At 55.6% G+C, this 22,786-nt stretch overlaps 1 protein-coding gene across 1 annotated transcript in view; it reads right to left on the reverse strand.

The window, feature by feature from the left end:
- LOC119976580 (guanylate-binding protein 1-like) overlaps positions 1 to 22,143 on the reverse strand; it is a 395,381-nt gene extending 373,238 nt beyond the window's left edge. Inside the window, exons 1-2 of the mRNA XM_038817184.1 lie at positions 21,957 to 22,143; positions 16,827 to 16,954 (exon numbers count right to left, since the gene is read on the reverse strand). Coding sequence (XP_038673112.1) covers positions 16,827 to 16,954; positions 21,957 to 22,131 — 303 coding nt within the window. The 5' untranslated portion in view covers positions 22,132 to 22,143. The remainder of the gene's footprint in view (positions 1 to 16,826; positions 16,955 to 21,956) is intronic.
- Positions 22,144 to 22,786: the final 643 nt, after the last annotated feature.

A 22,786-nucleotide genomic window follows, 5' to 3' on the forward strand; every position in this document is an offset into this window, starting at 1 on the left:
ACATGCACAGACACACTAGCGGCCGCCGCGCGCATGCACAGACACACTAGCGGCCGCCGCGCACATGCACAGACACACTAGCGGCCGCCGTGCGCATGCACAGACACACTAGCGGCCGCCGTGCGCATGCACAGACACACTAGCGGCCGCCGTGCGCATGCACAGACACACTAGCGGCCGCCGTGCGCATGCACAGACACACTAGCGGCCGCCGTGCGCATGCACAGACACACTAGCGGCCGCCGTGTGCATGCACAGACACACTAGCGGCCGCCGTGCGCATGCACAGACACACTAGCGGCCGCCATGTGCATGCACAGACACACTAGCGGCCGCCGTGTGCATGCACAGACACACTAGCGGCCGCCGTGCGCATGCACAGACACACTAGCGGCCGCCGTGCGCATGCACAGACACACTAGCGGCCGCCGTGCGCATGCACAGACACACTAGCGGCCGCCGTGCGCCTGCACAGACACACTAGCGGCCGCCGTGTGCATGCACAGACACACTAGCGGCCGCCGTGTGCATGCACAGACACACTAGCAGCCGCCGTGTGCATGCACAGACACACTAGCGGCCGCCGTGCGCATGCACAGACACACTAGCGGCCGCCGTGCACATGCACAGACACACTAGCGGCCGCCGTGTGCATGCACAGACACACTAGCGGCCGCCGTGCACATGCACAGACACACTAGCGGCCGCCATGCCCATGCACAGACACACTAGCGGCCACCGTGTGCATGCACAGACACACTAGCGGCCGCCGTGCGCATGCACAGACACACTAGCGGCCGCCGTGCACATGCACAGACACACTAGCGGCCGCCGTGCGCATGCACAGACACACTAGCGGCCGCCGTGCGCATGCACAGACACACTAGCGGCCGCCGTGCACATGCACAGACACACTAGCGGCCGCCGTGCACATGCACAGACACACTAGCGGCCGCCGCGCACATGCACAGACACACTAGCGGCCGCCGCGCACATGCACAGACACACTAGCGGCCGCCGTGCGCCTGCACAGACACACTAGCGGCCGCCGTGCGCATGCACAGACTCACTAGCGGCCGCCGTGCGCATGCACAGACTCACTAGCGGCCGCCGTGCGCATGCACAGACTCACTAGCGGCCGCCGTGCGCATGCACAGACTCACTAGCGGCCGCCGTGCGCATGCACAGACACACTAGCGGCCGCCGTGCGCATGCACAGACACACTAGCGGCCGCCGTGCGCATGCACAGACACACTAGTGGCCGCCGTGCGCATGCACAGACTCACTAGCGGCCGCCGCGCACATGCACAGACACACTAGTGGCCGCCGTGCGCATGCACAGACACACTAGCGGCCGCCGCGCACATGCACAGACACACTAGCGGCCGCCGCGCACATGCACAGACTCACTAGCGGCCGCCGTGCGCATGCACAGACACACTAGCGGCCGCCGCGCACATGCACAGACACACTAGCGGCCGCCGTGCGCATGCACAGACACACTAGTTGCCGCCGCGCGCATGCACAGACACACTAGCGGCCGCCGTGCGCATGCACAGACACACTAGCGGCCGCCGCGCACATGCACAGACACACTAGCTGCCGCCGTGCGCATGCACAGACACACTAGCGGCCGCCGCGCACATGCACAGACACACTAGCTGCCGCCGTGCACATGCACAGACACACTAGCGGCCGCCGCGCACATGCACAGACACACTAGCGGCCGCCGTGCGCATGCACAGACACACTAGCTGCCGCCGCGCGCATGCACAGACACACTAGCTGCCACCGTGCGCATGCACAGACACACTAGCGGCCGCCGCGCACATGCACAGACACACTAGCGGCCGCCGTGCACATGCACAGACACACTAGCGGCCGCCGTGCGCATGCACAGACACACTAGCGGCCGCCGTGCACATGCACAGACACACTAGTGGCCGCCGTGCACATGCACGGACACACTAGCGTAGCGACCGCCGTGCACATGCACAGACACACTAGCGGCCGCCGTGCACATGCACGGACACACTAGCGGCCGCCGTGCACATGCACAGACACACTAGCGGCCGCCGTGCACATGCACGGACACACTAGCGGCCGCCGTGCGCATGCACAGACACACTAGCGGCCGCCGTGCACATGCACGGACACCCTAGCGGCCGCCGTGCACATGCACAGACACACTAGCGGCCGCCGTGCACATGCACAGACACACTAGTGGCCGCCGTGCACATGCACGGACACACTAGCGGCCGCCGTGCACATGCACAGACACACTAGCGGCCGCCGTGCACATGCACAGACACACTAGCGGCCGCCGTGCACATGCACAGACACACTAGCGGCCGCCGTGCGCATGCACAGACACACTAGCGGCCGCCGTGCGCATGCACAGACACACTAGCGGCCGCCGTGCACATGCACAGACACACTAGCGGCCGCCGCGCGCATGCACAGACACACTAGCGGCCGCCGCGCGCATGCACAGACACACTAGCGGCCGCCGTGCGCATGCACAGACACACTAGCGGCCGCCGCGTGCATGCACAGACACACTAGCGGCCGCCGTGCGCATGCACAGACTCACTAGCGGCCGCCGTGCGCATGCACAGACTCACTAGCGGCCGCCGTGCGCATGCACAGACTCACTAGCGGCCGCCGTGCGCATGCACAGACACACTAGCGGCCGCCGCGCACATGCACAGACTCACTAGCGGCCGCCGTGCGCCTGCACAGACACACTAGCGGCCGCCGTGCGCCTGCACAGACACACTAGTGGCCGCCGCACACATGCACAGACACACTAGCGGCCGCCGTGCGCATGCACAGACACACTAGCGGCCGCCGCGCACATGCACAGACTCACTAGCGGCCGCCGTGCACATGCACAGACACACTAGCGGCCGCCGTGCGCATGCACAGACACACTAGCGGCCGCCGCGCACATGCACAGACACACTAGCGGCCGCCGTGCGCATGCACAGACACACTAGCGGCCGCCGCGCACATGCACAGACACACTAGCGGCCGCCGTGCGCATGCACAGACACACTAGCGGCCGCCGCGCACATGCACAGACACACTAGCGGCCGCCGTGCGCATGCACAGACACACTAGCGGCCGCCGTGCACATGCACAGACACACTAGCGGCCGCCGTGCGCATGCACAGACACACTAGCGGCCGCCGTGCGCATGCACAGACACACTAGCGGCCGCCGTGCACATGCACGGACACACTAGCGGCCGCCGTGCGCTTGCACAGACACACTAGCGGCCGCCGTGCGCATGCACAGACACACTAGCGGCCGCCGTGCACATGCACAGACTCACTAGCGGCCGCCGTGCGCATGCACAGACACACTAGCGGCCGCCGTGCGCATGCACAGACACACTAGTTGCCGCCGCGCGCATGCACAGACACACTAGCGGCCGCCGTGCGCATGCACAGACACACTAGCGGCCGCCGCGCACATGCACAGACACACTAGCTGCCGCCGTGCGCATGCACAGACACACTAGCGGCCGCCGTGCGCATGCACAGACACACTAGCGGCCGCCGCACACATGCACAGACTCACTAGCGGCCGCCGCGCACATGCACGGACACACTAGCGGCCGCCGTGCGCATGCACAGACACACTAGCGGCCGCCGCGCACATGCACAGACACACTAGCGGCCGCCGTGCGCATGCACAGACACACTAGCGGCCGCCGCGCACATGCACGGACACACTAGCTGCCGCCGTGCGCATGCACAGACACACTAGCGGCCGCCGCGCACATGCACAGACACACTAGCGGCCGCCGTGCGCATGCACAGACACACTAGCGGCCGCCGTGCACATGCACAGACACACTAGCGGCCGCCGTGCGCATGCACAGACACACTAGCGGCCGCCGTGCACATGCACAGACACACTAGCGGCCGCCGTGCGCATGCACAGACACACTAGCGGCCGCCGTGCGCATGCACAGACACACTAGCGGCCGCCGTGCACATGCACAGACTCACTAGCGGCCGCCGTGCGCATGCACAGACACACTAGCGGCCGCCGTGCGCATGCACAGACACACTAGTGGCCGCCGTGCGCATGCACAGACACACTAGCAGCCGCCGCGCGCATGCACAGACTCACTAGTGGCCGCCGTGCGCATGCACAGACACACTAGTGGCCGCCGTGCGCATGCACAGACACACTAGCGGCCGCCGCGCGCATGCACAGACTCACTATTGGCCGCCGTGCGCATGCACAGACACACTAGTGGCCGCCGTGCGCATGCACAGACACACTAGTGGCCGCCGTGCGCATGCAGACTCACTAGTGGCCGCCGTGCGCATGCCCAGACACACTAGTGGCCGCCGTGCGCATGCCCAGACACACTAGTGGCCGCCGTGCGCATGCAGACTCACTAGTGGCCGCCGTGCGCATGCACAGACACACTAGTGGCCGCCGTGCGCATGCACAGACACACTAGCAGCCGCCGTGTGCATGCACAGACACACTAGCGGCCGCCGTGCGCATGCACAGACACACTAGCGGCCGCCATGCCCATGCACAGACACACTAGCGGCCACCGTGTGCATGCACAGACACACTAGCGGCCGCCGTGCGCATGCACAGACACACTAGCGGACGCCGTGCACATGCACAGACACACTAGCGGCCGCCGCGCACATGCACAGACACACTAGCGGCCGCCGCGCACATGCACAGACACACTAGCGGCCACCGCGCACATGCACAGACACACTAGCGGCCGCCGTGCGCCTGCACAGACACACTAGCGGCCGCCGTGCGCATGCACAGACACACTAGCGGCCGCCGCGCACATGCACAGACACACTAGTGGCCGCCGCGCACATGCACAGACACACTAGCGGCCGCCGTGCGCCTGCACAGACACACTAGCGGCCGCCGTGCGCATGCACAGACACACTAGCGGCCGCCGTGCGCATGCACAGACACACTAGCTGCCGCCGCGCACATGCACAGACACACTAGCGGCCACCGCGCACATGCACAGACACACTAGCGGCCGCCGTGCGCATGCACAGACACACTAGCGGCCGCCGTGCGCATGCACAGACACACTAGTGGCCGCCGTGCGCATGCACAGACACACTAGCGGCCGCCGTGCGCCTGCACAGACTCACTAGCGGCCGCCGTGCGCATGCACAGACACACTAGCTGCCGCCGTGCGCATGCACAGACACACTAGCGGCCGCCGCGCACATGCACAGACACACTAGCGGCCGCCGTGCGCATGCACAGACACACTAGCGGCCGCCGTGCGCATGCACAGACACACTAGCGGCCGCCGCGCACATGCACAGACACACTAGCGGCCGCCGTGCGCATGCACAGACACACTAGCGGCCGCCGTGCGCATGCACAGACACACTAGCGGCCGCCGCGCGCATGCACAGACACACTAGCGGCCGCCGCGCACATGCACAGACGCACTAGCGGCCGCCGCGCGCATGCACAGACACACTAGCGGCCGCCGCGCGCATGCACAGACGCACTAGCGGCCGCCGCGCACATGCACAGACACACTAGCGGCCGCCGTGCGCATGCACAGACACACTAGTTGCCGCCGCGCGCATGCACAGACACACTAGCGGCCGCCGTGCGCATGCACAGACACACTAGCGGCCGCCGCGCACATGCACAGACACACTAGCTGCCGCCGTGCGCATGCACAGACACACTAGCGGCCGCCGCGCACATGCACAGACACACTAGCGGCCGCCGTGCGCATGCACAGACACACTAGCGGCCGCCGCGCGCATGCACAGACACACTAGCTGCCGCCGTGCGCATGCACAGACACACTAGCTGCCGCCGCGCACATGCACAGACACACTAGCGGCCGCCGCGCACATGCACAGACACACTAGCGGCCGCCGTGCACATGCACAGACACACTAGCGGCCGCCGTGCACATGCACAGACACACTAGCGGCCGCCGTGCACATGCACAGACACACTAGCGGCCGCCGTGCACATGCACGGACACACTAGCGCCCGCCGTGCACATGCACGGACACACTAGCGGCCGCCGTGCACATGCACGGACACACTAGCGGCCGCCGTGCACATGCACAGACACACTAGCGGCCGCCGTGCACATGCACGGACACACTAGCGGCCGCCGTGCACATGCACAGACACACTAGCGGCCGCCGTGCACATGCACAGACACACTAGTGGCCGCCGTGCACATGCACGGACACACTAGCGGCCGCCGTGCACATGCACAGACACACTAGCGGCCGCCGTGCGCATGCACAGACACACTAGCGGCCGCCGTGCGCATGCACAGACACACTAGCGGCCGCCGCGCGCATGCACAGACACACTAGCGGCCGCCGTGCGCATGCACAGACACACTAGCGGCCGCCGCGTGCATGCACAGACACACTAGCGGCCGCCGTGCGCATGCACAGACTCACTAGCGGCCGCCGTGCACATGCACAGACTCACTAGCGGCCGCCGTGCGCATGCACAGACTCACTAGCGGCCGCTGCGCGCATGCACAGACACACTAGCGGCCGCCGCGCGCATGCACAGACACACTAGCGGCCGCCGCGCGCATGCACAGACTCACTAGCGGCCGCCGCGCGCATGCACAGACACACTAGCGGCCGCCGCGCGCATGCACAGACACACTAGCGGCCGCTGCGCGCATGCACAGACACACTAGCGGCCGCCGCGCACATGCACAGACTCACTAGCGGCCGCCGCGCGCATGCACAGACACACTAGCGGCCGCCGCGCACATGCACAGACACACTAGCGGCCGCCGTGCACATGCACAGACTCACTAGCGGCCGCCGCGCGCATGCACAGACACACTAGCGGCCGCCGCGCACATGCACAGACACACTAGCGGCCGCCGTGCGCATGCACAGACACACTAGCGGCCGCCGCGCACATGCACAGCCACACTAGCGGCCGCCGTGCGCCTGCACAGACTCACTAGCGGCCGCCGTGCGCCTGCACAGACACACTAGCGGCCGCCGTGCGCCTGCACAGACACACTAGTGGCCGCCGTGCGCATGCACAGACACACTAGCGGCCGCCGCGCACATGCACAGACTCACTAGCGGCCGCCGTGCGCCTGCACAGACACACTAGCGGCCGCCGTGCGCCTGCACAGACACACTAGTGGCCGCCGCGCACATGCACAGACACACTAGCGGCCGCCGTGCGCATGCACAGACACACTAGCGGCCGCCGCGCACATGCACAGACACACTAGCGGCCGCCGTGCACATGCACAGACACACTAGCGGCCGCCGTGCGCATGCACAGACACACTAGCGGCCGCCGTGCACATGCACGGACACACTAGCGGCCGCCGTGCGCTTGCACAGACACACTAGCGGCCGCCGTGCGCATGCACAGACACACTAGCGGCCGCCGTGCACATGCACAGACACACTAGCGGCCGCCGTGCGCATGCACAGACACACTAGCGGCCGCCGTGCACATGCACAGACTCACTAGCGGCCGCCGTGCGCATGCACAGACACACTAGCGGCCGCCGTGCGCATGCACAGACACACTAGTGGCCGCCGTGCGCATGCACAGACACACTAGCAGCCGCCGCGCGCATGCACAGACTCACTAGTGGCCGCCGTGCGCATGCACAGACACACTAGTGGCCGCCGTGCGCATGCACAGACACACTAGCGGCCGCCGCGCGCATGCACAGACTCACTATTGGCCGCCGTGCGCATGCACAGACACACTAGTGGCCGCCGTGCGCATGCACAGACACACTAGTGGCCGCCGTGCGCATGCACAGACTCACTAGTGGCCGCCGTGCGCATGCCCAGACTCACTAGTGGCCGCCGTGCGCATGCACAGACACACTAGTGGCCGCCGTGCGCATGCACAGACACACTAGTGGCCGCCGTGCGCATGCACAGACTCACTAGTGGCCGCCGTACGCATGCACAGACTCACTAGTGGCCGCCGTGCGCATGCACAGACACACTAGTGGCCGCCGTGCGCATGCACAGACACACTAGCGGCCGCCGCGCGCATGCACAGTCTCACTAGTGGCCGCCGTGCGCATGCACAGACACACTAGTGGCCGCCGTGCGCATGCACAGACTCACTAGTGGCCGCCGTGCGCATGCACAGACTCACTAGTGGCCGCCGTGCGCATGCACAGACACACTAGTGGCCGCCGTGCGCATGCACAGACTCACTAGTGGCCGCCGTGCGCATGCACAGACACACTAGTGGCCGCCGTGCGCATGCACAGACACACTAGCGGCCGCCGCGCGCATGCACAGACTCACTAGTGGCCGCCGTGCGCATGCACAGACACACTAGCGGCCGCCGTGCGCATGCACAGACACACTAGTGGCCGCCGTGCGCATGCACAGACACACTAGCGGCCGCCGCGCGCATGCACAGACACACTAGCGGCCGCCGCGCGCATGCACAGACTCACTAGCGGCCGCCGCGCGCATGCACAGACACACTAGCGGCCACCGCGCACATGCACAGACTCACTAGCGGCCGCCGTGCGCATGCACAGACACACTAGCGGCCGCCGTGCGCATGCACAGACACACTAGCGGCCGCCGTGCGCATGCACAGACACACTAGCGGCCGCCGCGCGCATGCACAGACACACTAGCGGCCGCCGCGCGCATGCACAGACACACTAGCGGCCGCCGCGTGCATGCACAGACACACTAGCGGCCGCCGCGCGCATGCACAGACACACTAGCGGCCGCCGCGCGCATGCACAGACACACTAGCGGCCGCCGTGCGCATGCACAGACACACTAGCGGCCGCCGCGCGCATGCACAGACACACTAGCGGCCGCCGCGTGCATGCACAGACACACTAGCGGCCGCCGCGCGCATGCACAGACACACTAGCGGCCGCCGTGCGCATGCACAGACACACTAGCGGCCGCCGCGCACATGCACAGACTCACTAGCGGCCGCCGTGCGCCTGCACAGACACACTAGCGGCCTCCGTGCGCATGCACAGACACACTAGCGGCCGCCGCGCACATGCACAGACACACTAGCGGCCGCCGCGCACATGCACAGACTCACTAGCGGCCGCCGCGCACATGCACAGACACACTAGCGGCCGCCGCGCACATGCACAGACACACTAGCGGCCGCCGCGCACATGCACAGACACACTAGCGGCCGCCGCGCACATGCACAGACACACTAGCGGCCGCCGCGCACATGCACAGACACACTAGCGGCCGCCGCGCACATGCACAGACACACTAGCGGCCGCCGCGCACATGCACAGACTCACTAGCGGCCGCCGTGCGCCTGCACAGACACACTAGCGGCCGCCGCGCACATGCACAGACACACTAGCGGCCGCCGCACGCATGCACAGACACACTAGCGGCCGCCGTGCGCATGCACAGACACACTAGCGGCCGCCGTGCGCATGCACGGACACACTAGCGGCCGCCGTGCGCATGCACGGACACACTAGCGGCCGCCGTGTGCATGCACGGACACACTAGCGGCCGCCGCGCGCATGCACAGACACACTAGCGGCCGCCGTGCGCATGCACAGACACACTAGCGGCCGCCGCGCACATGCACAGACACACTAGCGCCCGCCGCGCACATGCACAGACACACTAGCGGCCGCCGCGCACATGCACAGACACACTAGCGCCCGCCGCGCACATGCACAGACACACTAGCGGCCGCCGCGCACATGCACAGACACACTAGCGGCCGCCGTGCGCATGCACAGACACACTAGCGGCCGCCGTGCACATGCACAGACACACTAGCGGCCGCCGCGCACATGCACAGACACACTAGCGGCCGCCGTGCGCATGCACAGACACACTAGCGGCCGCCGCGCACATGCACAGACACACTAGGGGCCGCCGTGCGCATGCACAGACTCACTAGCGGCCGCCATGCGCATGCACAGACTCACTAGTGGCCGCCGTGCGCATGCACAGACACACTAGCGGCCGCCGTGCGCATGCACAGACACACTAGCGGCTGCCACGCGCATGCACAGACACACTAGCGGCCGCCGCGCGCATGCACAGACACACTAGCGGCCGCCGTGCGCCTGCACAGACACACTAGCGGCCGCCGCGCACATGCACAGACACACTAGCGACTGCCGTGCGCCTGCACAGACACACTAGCGGCCGCCGCGCACATGCACAGACACACTAGCGGCCGCCGTGCACATGCACAGACACACTAGCGGCCGCCGCGCACATGCACAGACACACTAGCGGCCGCCGTGCGCATGCACAGACACACTAGCGGCCGCCGTGCGCATGCACAGACACACTAGCGGCCGCCGCGCACATGCACAGACACACTAGCGGCCGCCGTGCGCATGCACAGACACACTAGCGGCCGCCGCGCGCATGCACAGACACACTAGGGGCCGCCGCGCACATGCACAGACACACTAGCGGCCGCCGCGTGCATGCACAGACACACTAGGGGCCGCCGCGCACATGCACAGACACACTAGCGGCCGCCGCGCACATGCACAGACGCACTAGCGGCCGCCGCGCACATGCACAGACACACTAGCGGCCGCCGTGCGCATGCACAGACACACTAGCGGCCGCCGCGCGCATGCACAGACGCACTAGCGGCCGCCGCGCACATGCACAGACGCACTAGCGGCCGCCGTGCGCATGCACAGACTCACTAGCGGCCGCCATGCGCATGCACAGACTCACTAGTGGCCGCCGTGCGCATGCACAGACACACTAGCGGCCGCCGTGCGCATGCACAGACACACTAGCTGCTGCCACGCGCATGCACAGACACACTAGCGGCCGCCGCGCGCATGCACAGACACTCTAGCGGCCGCCGTGCGCATGCACAGACACACTAGCGGCCGCCGTGCGCATGCGCGGACTCACTAGCGGCCGCCGCGCACATGCACAGACACACTAGCGGCCGCCGTGCGCATGCACAGACACACTAGCGGCCGCCGCGCGCATGCACAGACACACTAGCGGCCGCCGTGCGCATGCACAGACACACTAGCGGCCGCCGTGCGCATGCGCGGCCGTGTTGTCAAGACAGCAGGGCCCAGCCGGCAGCCAGAGCTGCAAAACGCACGCCGGGGCCCTGCTAGACTCCTGGAAAACAGGGAATCATCCTGGACGTTCGAGGAAAAAGTCCAGAGTGACTCTCGCATGTTTTCCGGCGGGCGTGTGGACTTAGTCCTGAAAAGGGAGAATCCCGCCCATAGAAAATAAGAGAAGACGGAGGCCATTTAGCCCTTCGAACCCTCTCCGCCATTCATTATGATCATGGCTGATCAACTGGGACCCTGACTGTTTGTGCTATGTATTAATGAGCAGGACGTGACCGTGGTGGGCACGATTGGGAAATACGCAGGTGACTCAAAGGTTGGCTGAGTGATGGACAGTGTCGAGGAGAGCTACAATCTCAAGAATGATACAGACGGATTGGTGGAGTGGGCAATAAAGTGGCAGATGGAATTTAACACAGAGAAGTGTGAGGTCATAGAATCATCGAATCTCTACAGTGCAGATGGAGGCCACTCAGCCCTTCGAGTCTGCATGGACCCTTCAAAAGATCACCCGACCTAAACCCAATCCCCTGCCTTATTCCTCTAACCCACCCTAAGGGGCAATTTAGCATGGCCAATCCACCTAACCTGTACATCTTTGGACTGAAAAAGTAAACCGGAGCACCCGGAGGAAACCCACGTAGGCAGGGGAAGAATATACAAAATCCACAGCACCTTGAAAAGGTCTACCTCCATCAAGGACATCCCCCAGCATCTGGGACATGCTGCCAAGACACTCAGCCATGGCCCTCACTGACTGAGCCATGTCTTGGACACCTCGGCTCATGTTACTCACGTCATGCTGCAGGCTCTCCACTGCGGTCATCACCCTGGCTGTGTTGGCCTTGGTAACACACATTGCCAGCACCATCTCTTGTGCCCACAGCCTTTGAGACTCCTCCAATCGGCTGTGGATCTGCTGAAGTGTCGCTGACATCCACCTCTTAATCTCACTCTCTGGATGAAGAAATTTCTCCCTATCTCAGTCCTAAATGGTTTACTTCATGTTCTCGGACATTGATCCTTGGTTCTGAACACCCTCACCATCGGGAACATCCTTCTTCCATCTACCCTGTCCAGTCCTTTTAATATTTTTGAGTTTTCTATAAGATCACGCAGCGAATACAATTCTAACCGATTTAATTTCTTCCCACATATCAGTTCCGCCATCCCAGTTATCAGTCCAGTAAATCTTCGCTACAGTCCCTCTAGAACAAAAACATCTTCCCTCAGGTAAGGAGCCCAAAACTGCACGCACTATTCCCGATGTGGCCTCACTAATGCCCTGTATAATTTCAGCAGGACATTCCTGCTTCTATACTCGAAACCTCTCACAATGAAGACCAACATACCATTTGCCTTCTTTACCGCCTGCTGCACCTGCTTACTGCCGCACAAAGACACCCAGGTCTTGTTGCACATTCCCCTCTCCTAATTTATGGCCAATCAGATAACAACCTGCCCTCCTGTTATTGCTACCAAAGTGGATAACCTCACATTTATTCAAATTATACTGCATCTGCCATTCATTTGCTCACTCCCTCAACTTGCCCAAATCACACTGAAGGATCCTCCTCAAGCTCACTCTTCCATCCAACTTTGCGTCATCTGCAAATTTGGAGATATTTCCTTTTGTTCCATCATCTAAATCATTAATATATATTGTGAATAGCCGGGGTCCCAGCACTGATCCCTGTCGTACACCACTGGCTACTACCTGCCAATTTGAAAAAGACCCGTTAATTACTATTCTTTGTTCCCTGTCTGCCAACCAGTTTCTCTCCATCTCAATGCACTTCCCCTAATCCCATGTGCTTTAATTTTATACATTTATCTCTTACGTGGGACTTTGTTGAAAGCCTTCTTAAAGTCCAAACAAACCACATCTACTGGCTCCCCTTCATCAACTCTACATCGTCAAATAATTCCAGTAGATTTGTCAAGAATTATTTCCCCTTCATAAATCCATGCTGAAGCCGTCTGATTCTGCCACGATTTTCCAAGCACTTGCTATAAAATCTTTGATAATGTATTTTAGAATTTTTCTCACTACTAATGTCAGACTTCCATGCCTATAATTCCCTGTTTTCTCTCTATCGCCTTTTTAAAATTAGATGGAGATGCCAGCGTTTGACTGGGTTGAGCACAGTAAGAAGTCTTACAACACCAGGTTAAAGTCCAACAAGTTTATTTGGAATTACTAGCTTCCGGCATCTCCACATCATATTATTTATAGATTAGTCCTGTTTAGTTATCTGGATCTGAGTTCTTTGATAAGGTGAGAGGGCCGGTTGATGAGGGTAATACAATTGATGTGGTACAAATTAACTTCCAAAAAAGATATTTGACAAAGTGCCACATTGTAGTGATCTCTGTATCTCATAATACATGATCAGTGTAAAGCTAGTATAGGCAATTGAACACTAGACGTCTCACTGTCAGGACCTATATCAATAGTTTCTCGCTCTTTATTACAGGAGTGTGTGCCAGGATTGCAGAGAGAACAGCCATACGAAGGCTAGAGAGAGAAGTTATTAGTTATCAAAGTATTGTATTTTATAATTTAATTAGTTATATCTACAAATGTTTATTTGTTTTACCAGTTGAGTATTAAGTAAAAAGAACTCACAATATTGATTTTTATTGCTCAATAAGTCACTTTATCTTTACAAGAAGACTACGGCTGATTTCAGCAACTCAGCTGGATCAAAAGAGTAATATGTATATTACATATAATAATATAACATGGTACCAGGTTAAATTAGGCTTTTAAGAAATGAAATGAAATGAAAATTGCTTATTGTCACGAGTAGGCTTCAATGAAGTTACTGTGAAAAGCCCCTAGTCGCCACATTCCAGCGCCTATTTGGGGAGGCTGGTACGGGAATCGAACCGTGCTGCTGGCCTGCTTGGTCTGCTTTAAAAGCCAGCGATTTAGCCGAGTGAGCTAAACCAGCCCCTTTACTAGAAAGACTAGTAAAGGAAATTTGAACAAAAAAGACAAAAATCGGAATCAACTATTTGACTGGTGAAGTCATCACAACAACAGAATCATCGACTAAAAAGAGATTCCCGACATCTGAAGACCACTGGTAATCTTAATTTAAATTGGAGGTTGTTTGAACAACCATTCCAGCTCTATCTGGAAGCTAATGATTTAAACACTGCATCTGAAGCAAGACAAATTGCTTTGCTTCTGTCCCGAGCAGCACAGCAAGAAATTGAAATCTACAATTCGTTTATGTTTGCTGCTGGTGAAGATAAATCGAAGTTTGAACAAAAAAAACGTAAAATTCGATGACCATTGCAGAATGCAAACTAATGAAATTTTAGAGCGATTCAGTTTTCATAAGAAAGTGCAAAACGTTGATGAACCTGTGAATAGCTTCATTATAGATCTCAAACTCTTATCTCAAACATGTAACTGTGCGGATATTCATGATTCTCTTGTGAGAGATTAAATTGTTTCTGGAATAACTGATGAAACTGTAAGAGAAGCTTTAATACATCAAAATGATTTAACATTGAAAATTGCGATAGAGAAATGCATCTCCAGTGAACATACTAAAAGTCAACACTTAGAGTTTTATCCAAAAGAAAAAGACGCAAAAGTCTACCACGAGGCTGAGAAAATAAAAATGGTGTCGCAGGCAGAACAGAATGTTCGGAATGGCAACTACCCAGCGCACGCATTTTCCAACTCGGGACATGTGCACTTTGGACAGAAATACTAGACTCCGCAAAAGAGATCTGCGCTTGCGCGAACATCACTAATACATCATGGTGACAACGTGATGACGTGTCATAGATGTGGCAACGGCCACTTAAAGGGAAACTGCCTTCTCAGTGTCAATCATCCGCAAGTCATCTCCCTCCTGCACATCAAAAGAACTACAATGTGAGAGCTGTTGACAAAGATGAACAAATCAACACTCAACAAGATTTTTCCCAAGGTGATGGAATTTTCTCGTCAGAAAATACCTTCTTTGTTGGAGTGGTTGAAGCATCCACAAGACTGATCTTCAAGCAACAGAAAAAGCTCTTCACAAAAATAAAAAGAATCTTCAAGCAACAAAAGATCAACAAGTCAACGTCATCAGCAATGAATGGATGAGTGCTGTATGTATTAATGATATTCCAATATCATTCAAATTAAACATAAGTGCTTCAGCAAATCTTCTCAATTCTAAGGACTTGTCTGTTATTAAAGGTCACTATGACATAGTCCCTGCAGAATGTTCACTAAAAGATTATAATGGCAATCCAATTTTCTCACATGGCTCGTGATATTTAAGTGTCGCCAACAGAGACATTCACAAACAAATCCAATTCGAGATAGAATTTACAGTGCAGAAGGAGGCCATTCGGCCCATCGAATCTGCACCGGCTCTTGGAAAGAGCACCCTACCCAAGCCCATACCTCCACCCTATCCCCATAACCCCATAACCCAGTAACCCCACCTAACACTAAGGACAATTTATCACGGCCAATCCACCTAACCTGCACATCTTTGGACTGTGGGAGGAAACCGGAGCACAGGCCGCTGCAGGCCAATGTACGAGTTCGCCCTGAGAGACACGACACACGTCCGGAACTTCGGCGATGGAGGCCCTTGGATCCCATGAGTCATGTTGACAAAGACAGGTCCGGTTTCTCATGGACCATCTCGGAAGCAGCGTGTTGGATACTCCAGCTGCATTGGCCATTGATTCAGACTTCCCGACTCTGAGTCTTCACTGCGATTTCGATTTCACATGACCTATCCGGAAAATCAACTTGCCCTTTAGGGGCGGGGCAGGACTTTCCCTTTAAGGGGGGTGCAGGACTTCCCCTTTAAGGGGGGGTGCAGGACTTTCCCTTTAAGGGGGGTGCAGGACTTTCCCTTTAAGGGGGGTGCAGGACTTTCCCTTTAAGGGGGGTGCAGGACTTCCCCTCTAAAAGGAGAGCCCCAGCTATATAGAAACCCAGGCCTAGCTGCAGGTCGCTGAAGGAGATTCTTCAGGGAGTGGAGGAGTATTAGTATTGTATTGAAATAAATCTTGTTTGTAATTTCCACTATGGTCTCTATGTTCTACTTCTCGTAGATTCAGCACGATTTCTGTTTTCTTTATGATCAACTACATTAAGGAAAGACAGGTTTTAAATCTGACTGAGTTCCCTTGACCTTACCAGAGTCAGGCATCCGACTGTCTGATTAATGACAGGCTGCCACCAAAACCATTTAAATACCCTTTAACCTGAGAAATGGGGCATTCTCAGGAATGAAAATAAAGGTCTTGAGGAGGTTCTGCTGTTCAAAACTCTAAGTGTCAGGCAGAGGTAATACTAACCCTGACTGAGAACAAAGAAATAGGGCCAAGAGAAGATGATATGGCCCATCGAGCCTGCTCCTCCATCCAATACCACCATGGCTGTTTAGGGGTTTCACCTCCGTTTTCCCACCTACTTCCTTTATTCCTTAATCCCCTGAGAGATCAAAAATCTTTCCATCCCAGCCTTAAATGTATTCAACTATGGGGCAGCCACAATCCTCAGAATTCCCCAGAATTCCAAACTTTCACAACCTTTTGAGTGAAGTCTCCTCATCACAGCCCTGAATCATCACCACCCTGAGACTGGTTTACTCCTGCAGATTGAACACATGTCCATTCCTTGAGAAGACATTACACCTGGAAATATTGTTCTTCATGTTGGTGTGAAAATAAAAACAATTCTACCTTTTCCACATCTCCCAGACCTTCAGTGTCCAACAGCACCATGCAGTGATTATCCCTACGTGGATGTGGGATACACCACATCCAGATTCCTTTTGTCTCTGACTGTACACTCCCTCCAATAGGAAATCCTGGAGAACAGAATAAATAATGATGTGTGAGAATTATTGTCCAACTGTTATTTAACATAACCTTCTTGTCAGAAGGAATTGGATTTGAGATCAATCCCAGCATTTATACACATGGCTGTCACATGCAGAAGTGAAGGGCTGACAGCCTTTTCATGATGGCATCTTGCAGATTAATGTTCAAACAAAGGTTCGGTGGATTCCGCACCTTTGGGGCGGCCCAATGTCGGAATGGTTCACGCCACTCCACGCCGCCGGGACCCCCCGCCCCGTCGGGTAGTGGAGAATCCCGCCCATATTGTTTGCCATGATGAGTTAATGAATGCATTATCATACATTACCAGGCGGTTAGGATTTTCTTTGGTTTACTGGTAGCGTTACCTGTGGGAGACAGCGGCATAGTGACATGTGTTTATACCCAATATAACCTCCAGGTGGTGGGGTCCCCAGGTATCTGCTGCCCTTGTCCTTCTAGATGGTAGTGGTCGTGGGTTTGGAAGGTGTTGTCTGCGGAACCTTGGTGAGTAATTGCAGTGCATCTTGTAGATGGCACACACGGCTGCCACTGTGCGTCGGTGATGGAGGGTTGGAATGTTTGTGGAAGGGGGAGCAATCAAGCGGACTGCTTTGTCCTGGATGGTGTCACGTTTCTTGGGTGTTGTTGGAGCTGCACTCATCCAGGCAAGTAGAGAGTATTCCATCACACTCCTGACTTGTGCCCTGTGGATGGTGGACAGGCTTTGGGGGGTCAAGAGGTGAGTTACTCGCCGCAGGATTCCTAGCCTTTGACCTGTTCTGGAAGCCACAGTATTAATGTAGCTCGTCCAGTTCATAAGAACATAAGAACATAAGAACTAGGAGCAGGAGCAAGCCATCTGGCCCCTCGAGCCTGCTCCGCCATTCAATGAGATCATAGCTGATCTTTTGTGGACTCAGCTCCACTTTCCGGCCCGAACACCATAACCCTTAATCCCTTTTTTCTTCAAAAAACTATCTATCTTTACCTTAAAAACATGTAATGAAGGAGCCTCAACTGCTTCACTGGGCAAGGAATTCCATAGATTCACAACCCTTTGGGTGAAGAAGTTCCTCCTAAACTCAGTCCTAAATCTACTTCCCCTTATTTTGAGGCTATGTCCCCTAGTTCTGCTGTCACCCGCCAGTGGAAACAACCTGCCCGCATCTATCCTATCTATTCCCTTCATAATTTTAAATGTTTCTCTAAGATCCCCCCTCATCCTTCTAAATTCAACGAGTACAGTCCCAGTCTACTCAACCTCTCCTCATAATCCAACCCCTTCAGCTCTGGGATTAACCTAGTGAATCTCCTCTGCACACCCTCCAGTGCCAGTACGTCCTTTCTCAAGTAAGGAGACCAACACTGAACACAATACTCCAGGTGTGGCCTCACTAATACCTTACACAATTGCAACATAACCTCCCTAGTCTTAAACTCCATCCCTCTAGCAATGAAGGACAAAATTCCATTTGCCTTCTTAATCACCTGTTGCACCTGTAAACCAACCTTCTGTGACTCATGCACTAGCACACCCAAGTCTCTCTGCACAGCAGCATGCTTTAATATTTTATCGTTTAAATAATAATCCCGTTTGCTGTTATTCCTACCAAAATGGATAACCTCACATTTGTCAACATTGTATTCCATCTGCCAGACCCTAGCCCATTCACTTAACCTATCCAAATCCCTCTGCAGACTTCCAGTATCCTCTGCACTTTTCGCTTTACCACTCACCTTAGTGTCATCTGCAAACTTGGACACATTGCCCTTGGTCCCCAACTCCAAATCATCTATGTAAATTGTGAACAATTGTGGGCCCAACACGGATCCCTGAGGGACACCACTAGCTACTGATTGCCAACCAGAGAAACACCCATTAATCCCCACTCTTTGCTTTCTATTAATTAACCAATCCTCTATCCATGCTACTACTTTACCCTTAATGCCATGCATCTTTATCTTATGCAGCAACCTTTTGTGTGGCACCTTGTCAAAGGCTTTCTGGAAATCCAGATATACCACATTCATCGGCTCCCCGTTATCTGCTGCACTGGTAATGTCCGCAAAAAATTCCACTAAATTAGTTAGGCATGACCTGCCCTTTATGAACCCATGCTGCGTCTGCCCAATGGGACAATTTCTATCCAGATGCCTCGCTATTTCTTCCTTGATGATAGATTCCAGCATCTTCCCTACTACCGAAGTTAAGCTCACTGGCCTATAATTTCCTGCTTTCTGCCTACCTCCTTTTTTAAACAGTGGTGTCACGTTTGCTAATTTCCAATCCACCGGGACCACCCCAGAGTCTAGTGAATTTCGGTAAATTATCACTAGTGCATCTGCAATTTCCCTAGCCATCTCTTTTAGCACTCTGGGATGCATTCCATCAGGGCCAGGAGACTTGTCTACCTTTAGCCCCATTAGCTTGCCCATCACTACCTCCTTAGTGATAACAATCCTCTCAAGGTCACCACCTGTCATAGCCTCATTTCTATCAGTCACTGGCATGTTATTTGTGTCTTCCACTGTGAAGACCGACCCAAAAAACCTGTTCAGTTCCTCAGCCATTTCCTCATTTCCCATTATTAAAACTCCCTTCTCATCCTCTAAAGGACCAATATTTACCTTAGCCACTCTTTTTTGTTTTATATATTTGTAAAAACTTTTACTGTCTGTTTTTATATTCTGAGCAAGTTTACTCTCATACTCTATCTTACTCTTCTTTATAGCTTTTTTAGTAGCTTTCTGTTGCCCCCTAAAGATTCAGTTTCTGATCAATGGGAAACTAGAATGTTGATTGTGTGGGATTCAGCGATGGGGGACTGGTTTAGCACAGTGGGCTAAATAACTGGCTTGTAATGCAGAACAAGGCAGCAGTGCGGGTTCAATTCCCGTACCGGCCTCCCTGAACAGGCGCCGGGATGTGGCGACTAGGGGCTTTTCACAGTTACTTCATTGAAGCCTACTTGTGACAATAAGCAATTATTATTATTATAGTAATGCCATTGAATGTCTAGGGGCGATGGTTAGGAGATGATCATTGCCTGGCACTGGTGGCACAGTGATGAGCATTGCTGCCTCACAATGCCAGCTACCCGGGTTCAATTCCAACTTCGGGTGACTGTCTGTGTGGAGTTTGCATGTTCTACCCGTGACTGCGTGGGTTTCCTCCGGGTGCTCCAGTTTCCTTCCGCAGTCTAAAGATGTGCAGGTCAGGTGGATTGGCCATTCTAATTGTCCCTTAGTGTTCTAAAGGTTGGTGGGGTTATGGGGTTATGGGGATAGGGTGGAGGAGTGGGCCTACGTAGAGTGCTATTTCAGAGGGTCGGTGTAGACTTGATGGGCTGAATGGCCTTCTTCTGCACTGGAGGGATTCTGCGATTGTGTGGTGTGGCGCAAATGTAACTTTGTCAGCCCAAGCCTGGATATTGTCCAGGTCTTGCTGCATTTGGACATGGACTGCTTCATTATCTGAGGAGTTGCGAATGGAGCTGAACATTGTGCAGCAAACATCCCCACTTCTGACCTTATGATGGAAAGCAGGTCATTGATGAAGCAGCTGAAGATGGTTGGGCCTCGGACGCTACCCTGAGGAACTCTTGCAGTGATGTCCTGGAGCTGAGATGATTGACCTCCAACAACCACAACCATCTTCCTTTGTGCCAGGTATGACTCCAGGAGTTTTTCCTCTGATTCCCATTGACTCCAGTTTTGCGAGGGCCGCTTAATGCTGTACTCGGTCAGATGCTGCCTTGATGTCAAAGGGCAGTCACTCTCACCTCACCTCTGGCATTCAGATCTTTTGTTCATTTTGAACCAAGGCTGTCATGAGGTCAGGAGCTGAGTGACCCTGGCAGAACTAAAGCTGAGCATCCTTGAGCAGGTTATTGCTAAGCAAGTGTCGCTTGATAGCCCTGTTGATGACACCTTCCATAATTTGTCTCATGATGGAGAGTAGACTGATAGGGCGGTAATTGGTTGGGTTGGATTTGTCCTCTTTCTTGTGTATAGGACACACCTGGGCAATTTGCCACATTGCCAGGTAAATGCCAGCATTGTAGCTGTACTGGAACAGATTGGCCAGGGGCAAGTTCTGGAGCACAAGCCTTCAGCAGTATTGCCAGAATACTTTCAGGGCCCACAGCCTTTACAGTAATCAGTGCCTTTAACCATTTCTTGAGATCATGTGGATCCCTAATCTTATTGGTTGAAGACTGACATCTGCGTTGCTGGGGACCTCTGGAGGAGGCCGAGTTAGATCACCCAGTCTTGTCTTTTGCACAGATGTGCTGGGCTCCTCCATCATTGAGGATGGAGATATATGTGGAACTTCCTCCTCCAGTGAGTTGTTTAATTGTCCACCGCCATTCAAGGCTGGATATGGCAGGATTGCAGAGCTTAGATTTGATGCATTCATTGTGGGATCGCTTAGCTCTGTCTATTACTTGCTGCTTATGGTGTTTGGCACACAAGTAGTCCTGTGTTGTAGCTTCACCAGGTTGACACCTCATGGTATGCCTGATGTTGCTCTTGGCGTGCTCTCCTGCACTCTTCATTGAACCAGGGTCGATCCCCTGGCTGGGTGGTAATGGTAATGGGGGATATGCCGGGCCATGAGGTTGCGGATTGTGGTTAAATACAATTCTGCTGCTGCTGATGGCCCTCAGCGCCTCATGGATGCCCAGTCTTGAGTTGCTAGATCTGTTCGAAGTGTATCCCATTTGGCACTGTAATAGTGCCACACAACACAATGGAGGGTATACTTAGTGTGAATTCTGACCCGAGCAGGAAATTCTGGACGATGAGGACGTTGTTCACATTGACTGTGAACTGAATCTGATATTCTTATATCAGAAAGGATTGTTCCTATTTGCTGCTGGCCCATTCCCATCTGCAGTTACCGACATTCCTTCAGTGTCCAGTTCTACATACAGTCAGTAATCACACCCACAGGAAGTGTCAATTCTTTCACAATCTCACACTGACCTCTCTTTCTTCCAGCAAGTCGGTTTAGCAGGAATGATTTTCCTGTGCGGTATTTCCCAACCAGAGCCACAACAACCAAAGGCTGATTAATTTTCTTTAACACGTCCACAGCATCTTTAGCTACAGACAGTCTTCCATCAGCTGAATTCTTAATCAGGTGCATAGGCGACTCCATTCCTGTGTATGATGCTATCCTGTTAACGGAGACCAGATAGAATCATTGTACAGAAATAGCAGCATATATAGTATAACCAGTGGCACTACTAAGTTGTTAAAATATCACATGAAATCACACAAAATATACCTTGGCAGTTTTACTCTAACTTTATTTGCTTCTTAACTTTTACATTTTCAGAGAGTGGACTTGCCCACTGCAGCTGAGGCTACAAGTCAGAGCTAATTGGTAAGTAGTGGGAAAGGTCGGTAAGTCTTTACATCTTTCATCAATTATGGTTTGAAAATAAGTTTTGTGGTTTATAATCTGTCAGGGCTCTAATTGGCAGTCACAAAGACAAGCATGGAAGGGCCACAGAGAATTGGATTTTATCTAATATCAAGCATCTTCCAAAGCTTTAATTTAAAAGTGTAAGTCATTGCAGGAGAACACAAAGCCTCGGTTTGCTCCTCATGCTTCATGTGGGAAGTCGGGAACATTTCCAGTGTCCAAGGACAGCATGTGTACAGGAAGTGTCTCCAGCTGCAACTCCTGGATGCCCAGGTTTTGGAACTGGAGCGGCGGCTGGTGACATTGTGAAGCATCCGCCAGGTGGAGAGTATCGTGGATAGCACCTATAGAGAGATGATCACACCGCAGGCTCAGACTCCACAGG

Source organism: Scyliorhinus canicula, chromosome 1 (assembly GCF_902713615.1).
Source record: "Scyliorhinus canicula chromosome 1, sScyCan1.1, whole genome shotgun sequence".
In the NCBI taxonomy this organism is placed as follows: domain Eukaryota; kingdom Metazoa; phylum Chordata; class Chondrichthyes; order Carcharhiniformes; family Scyliorhinidae; genus Scyliorhinus; species Scyliorhinus canicula.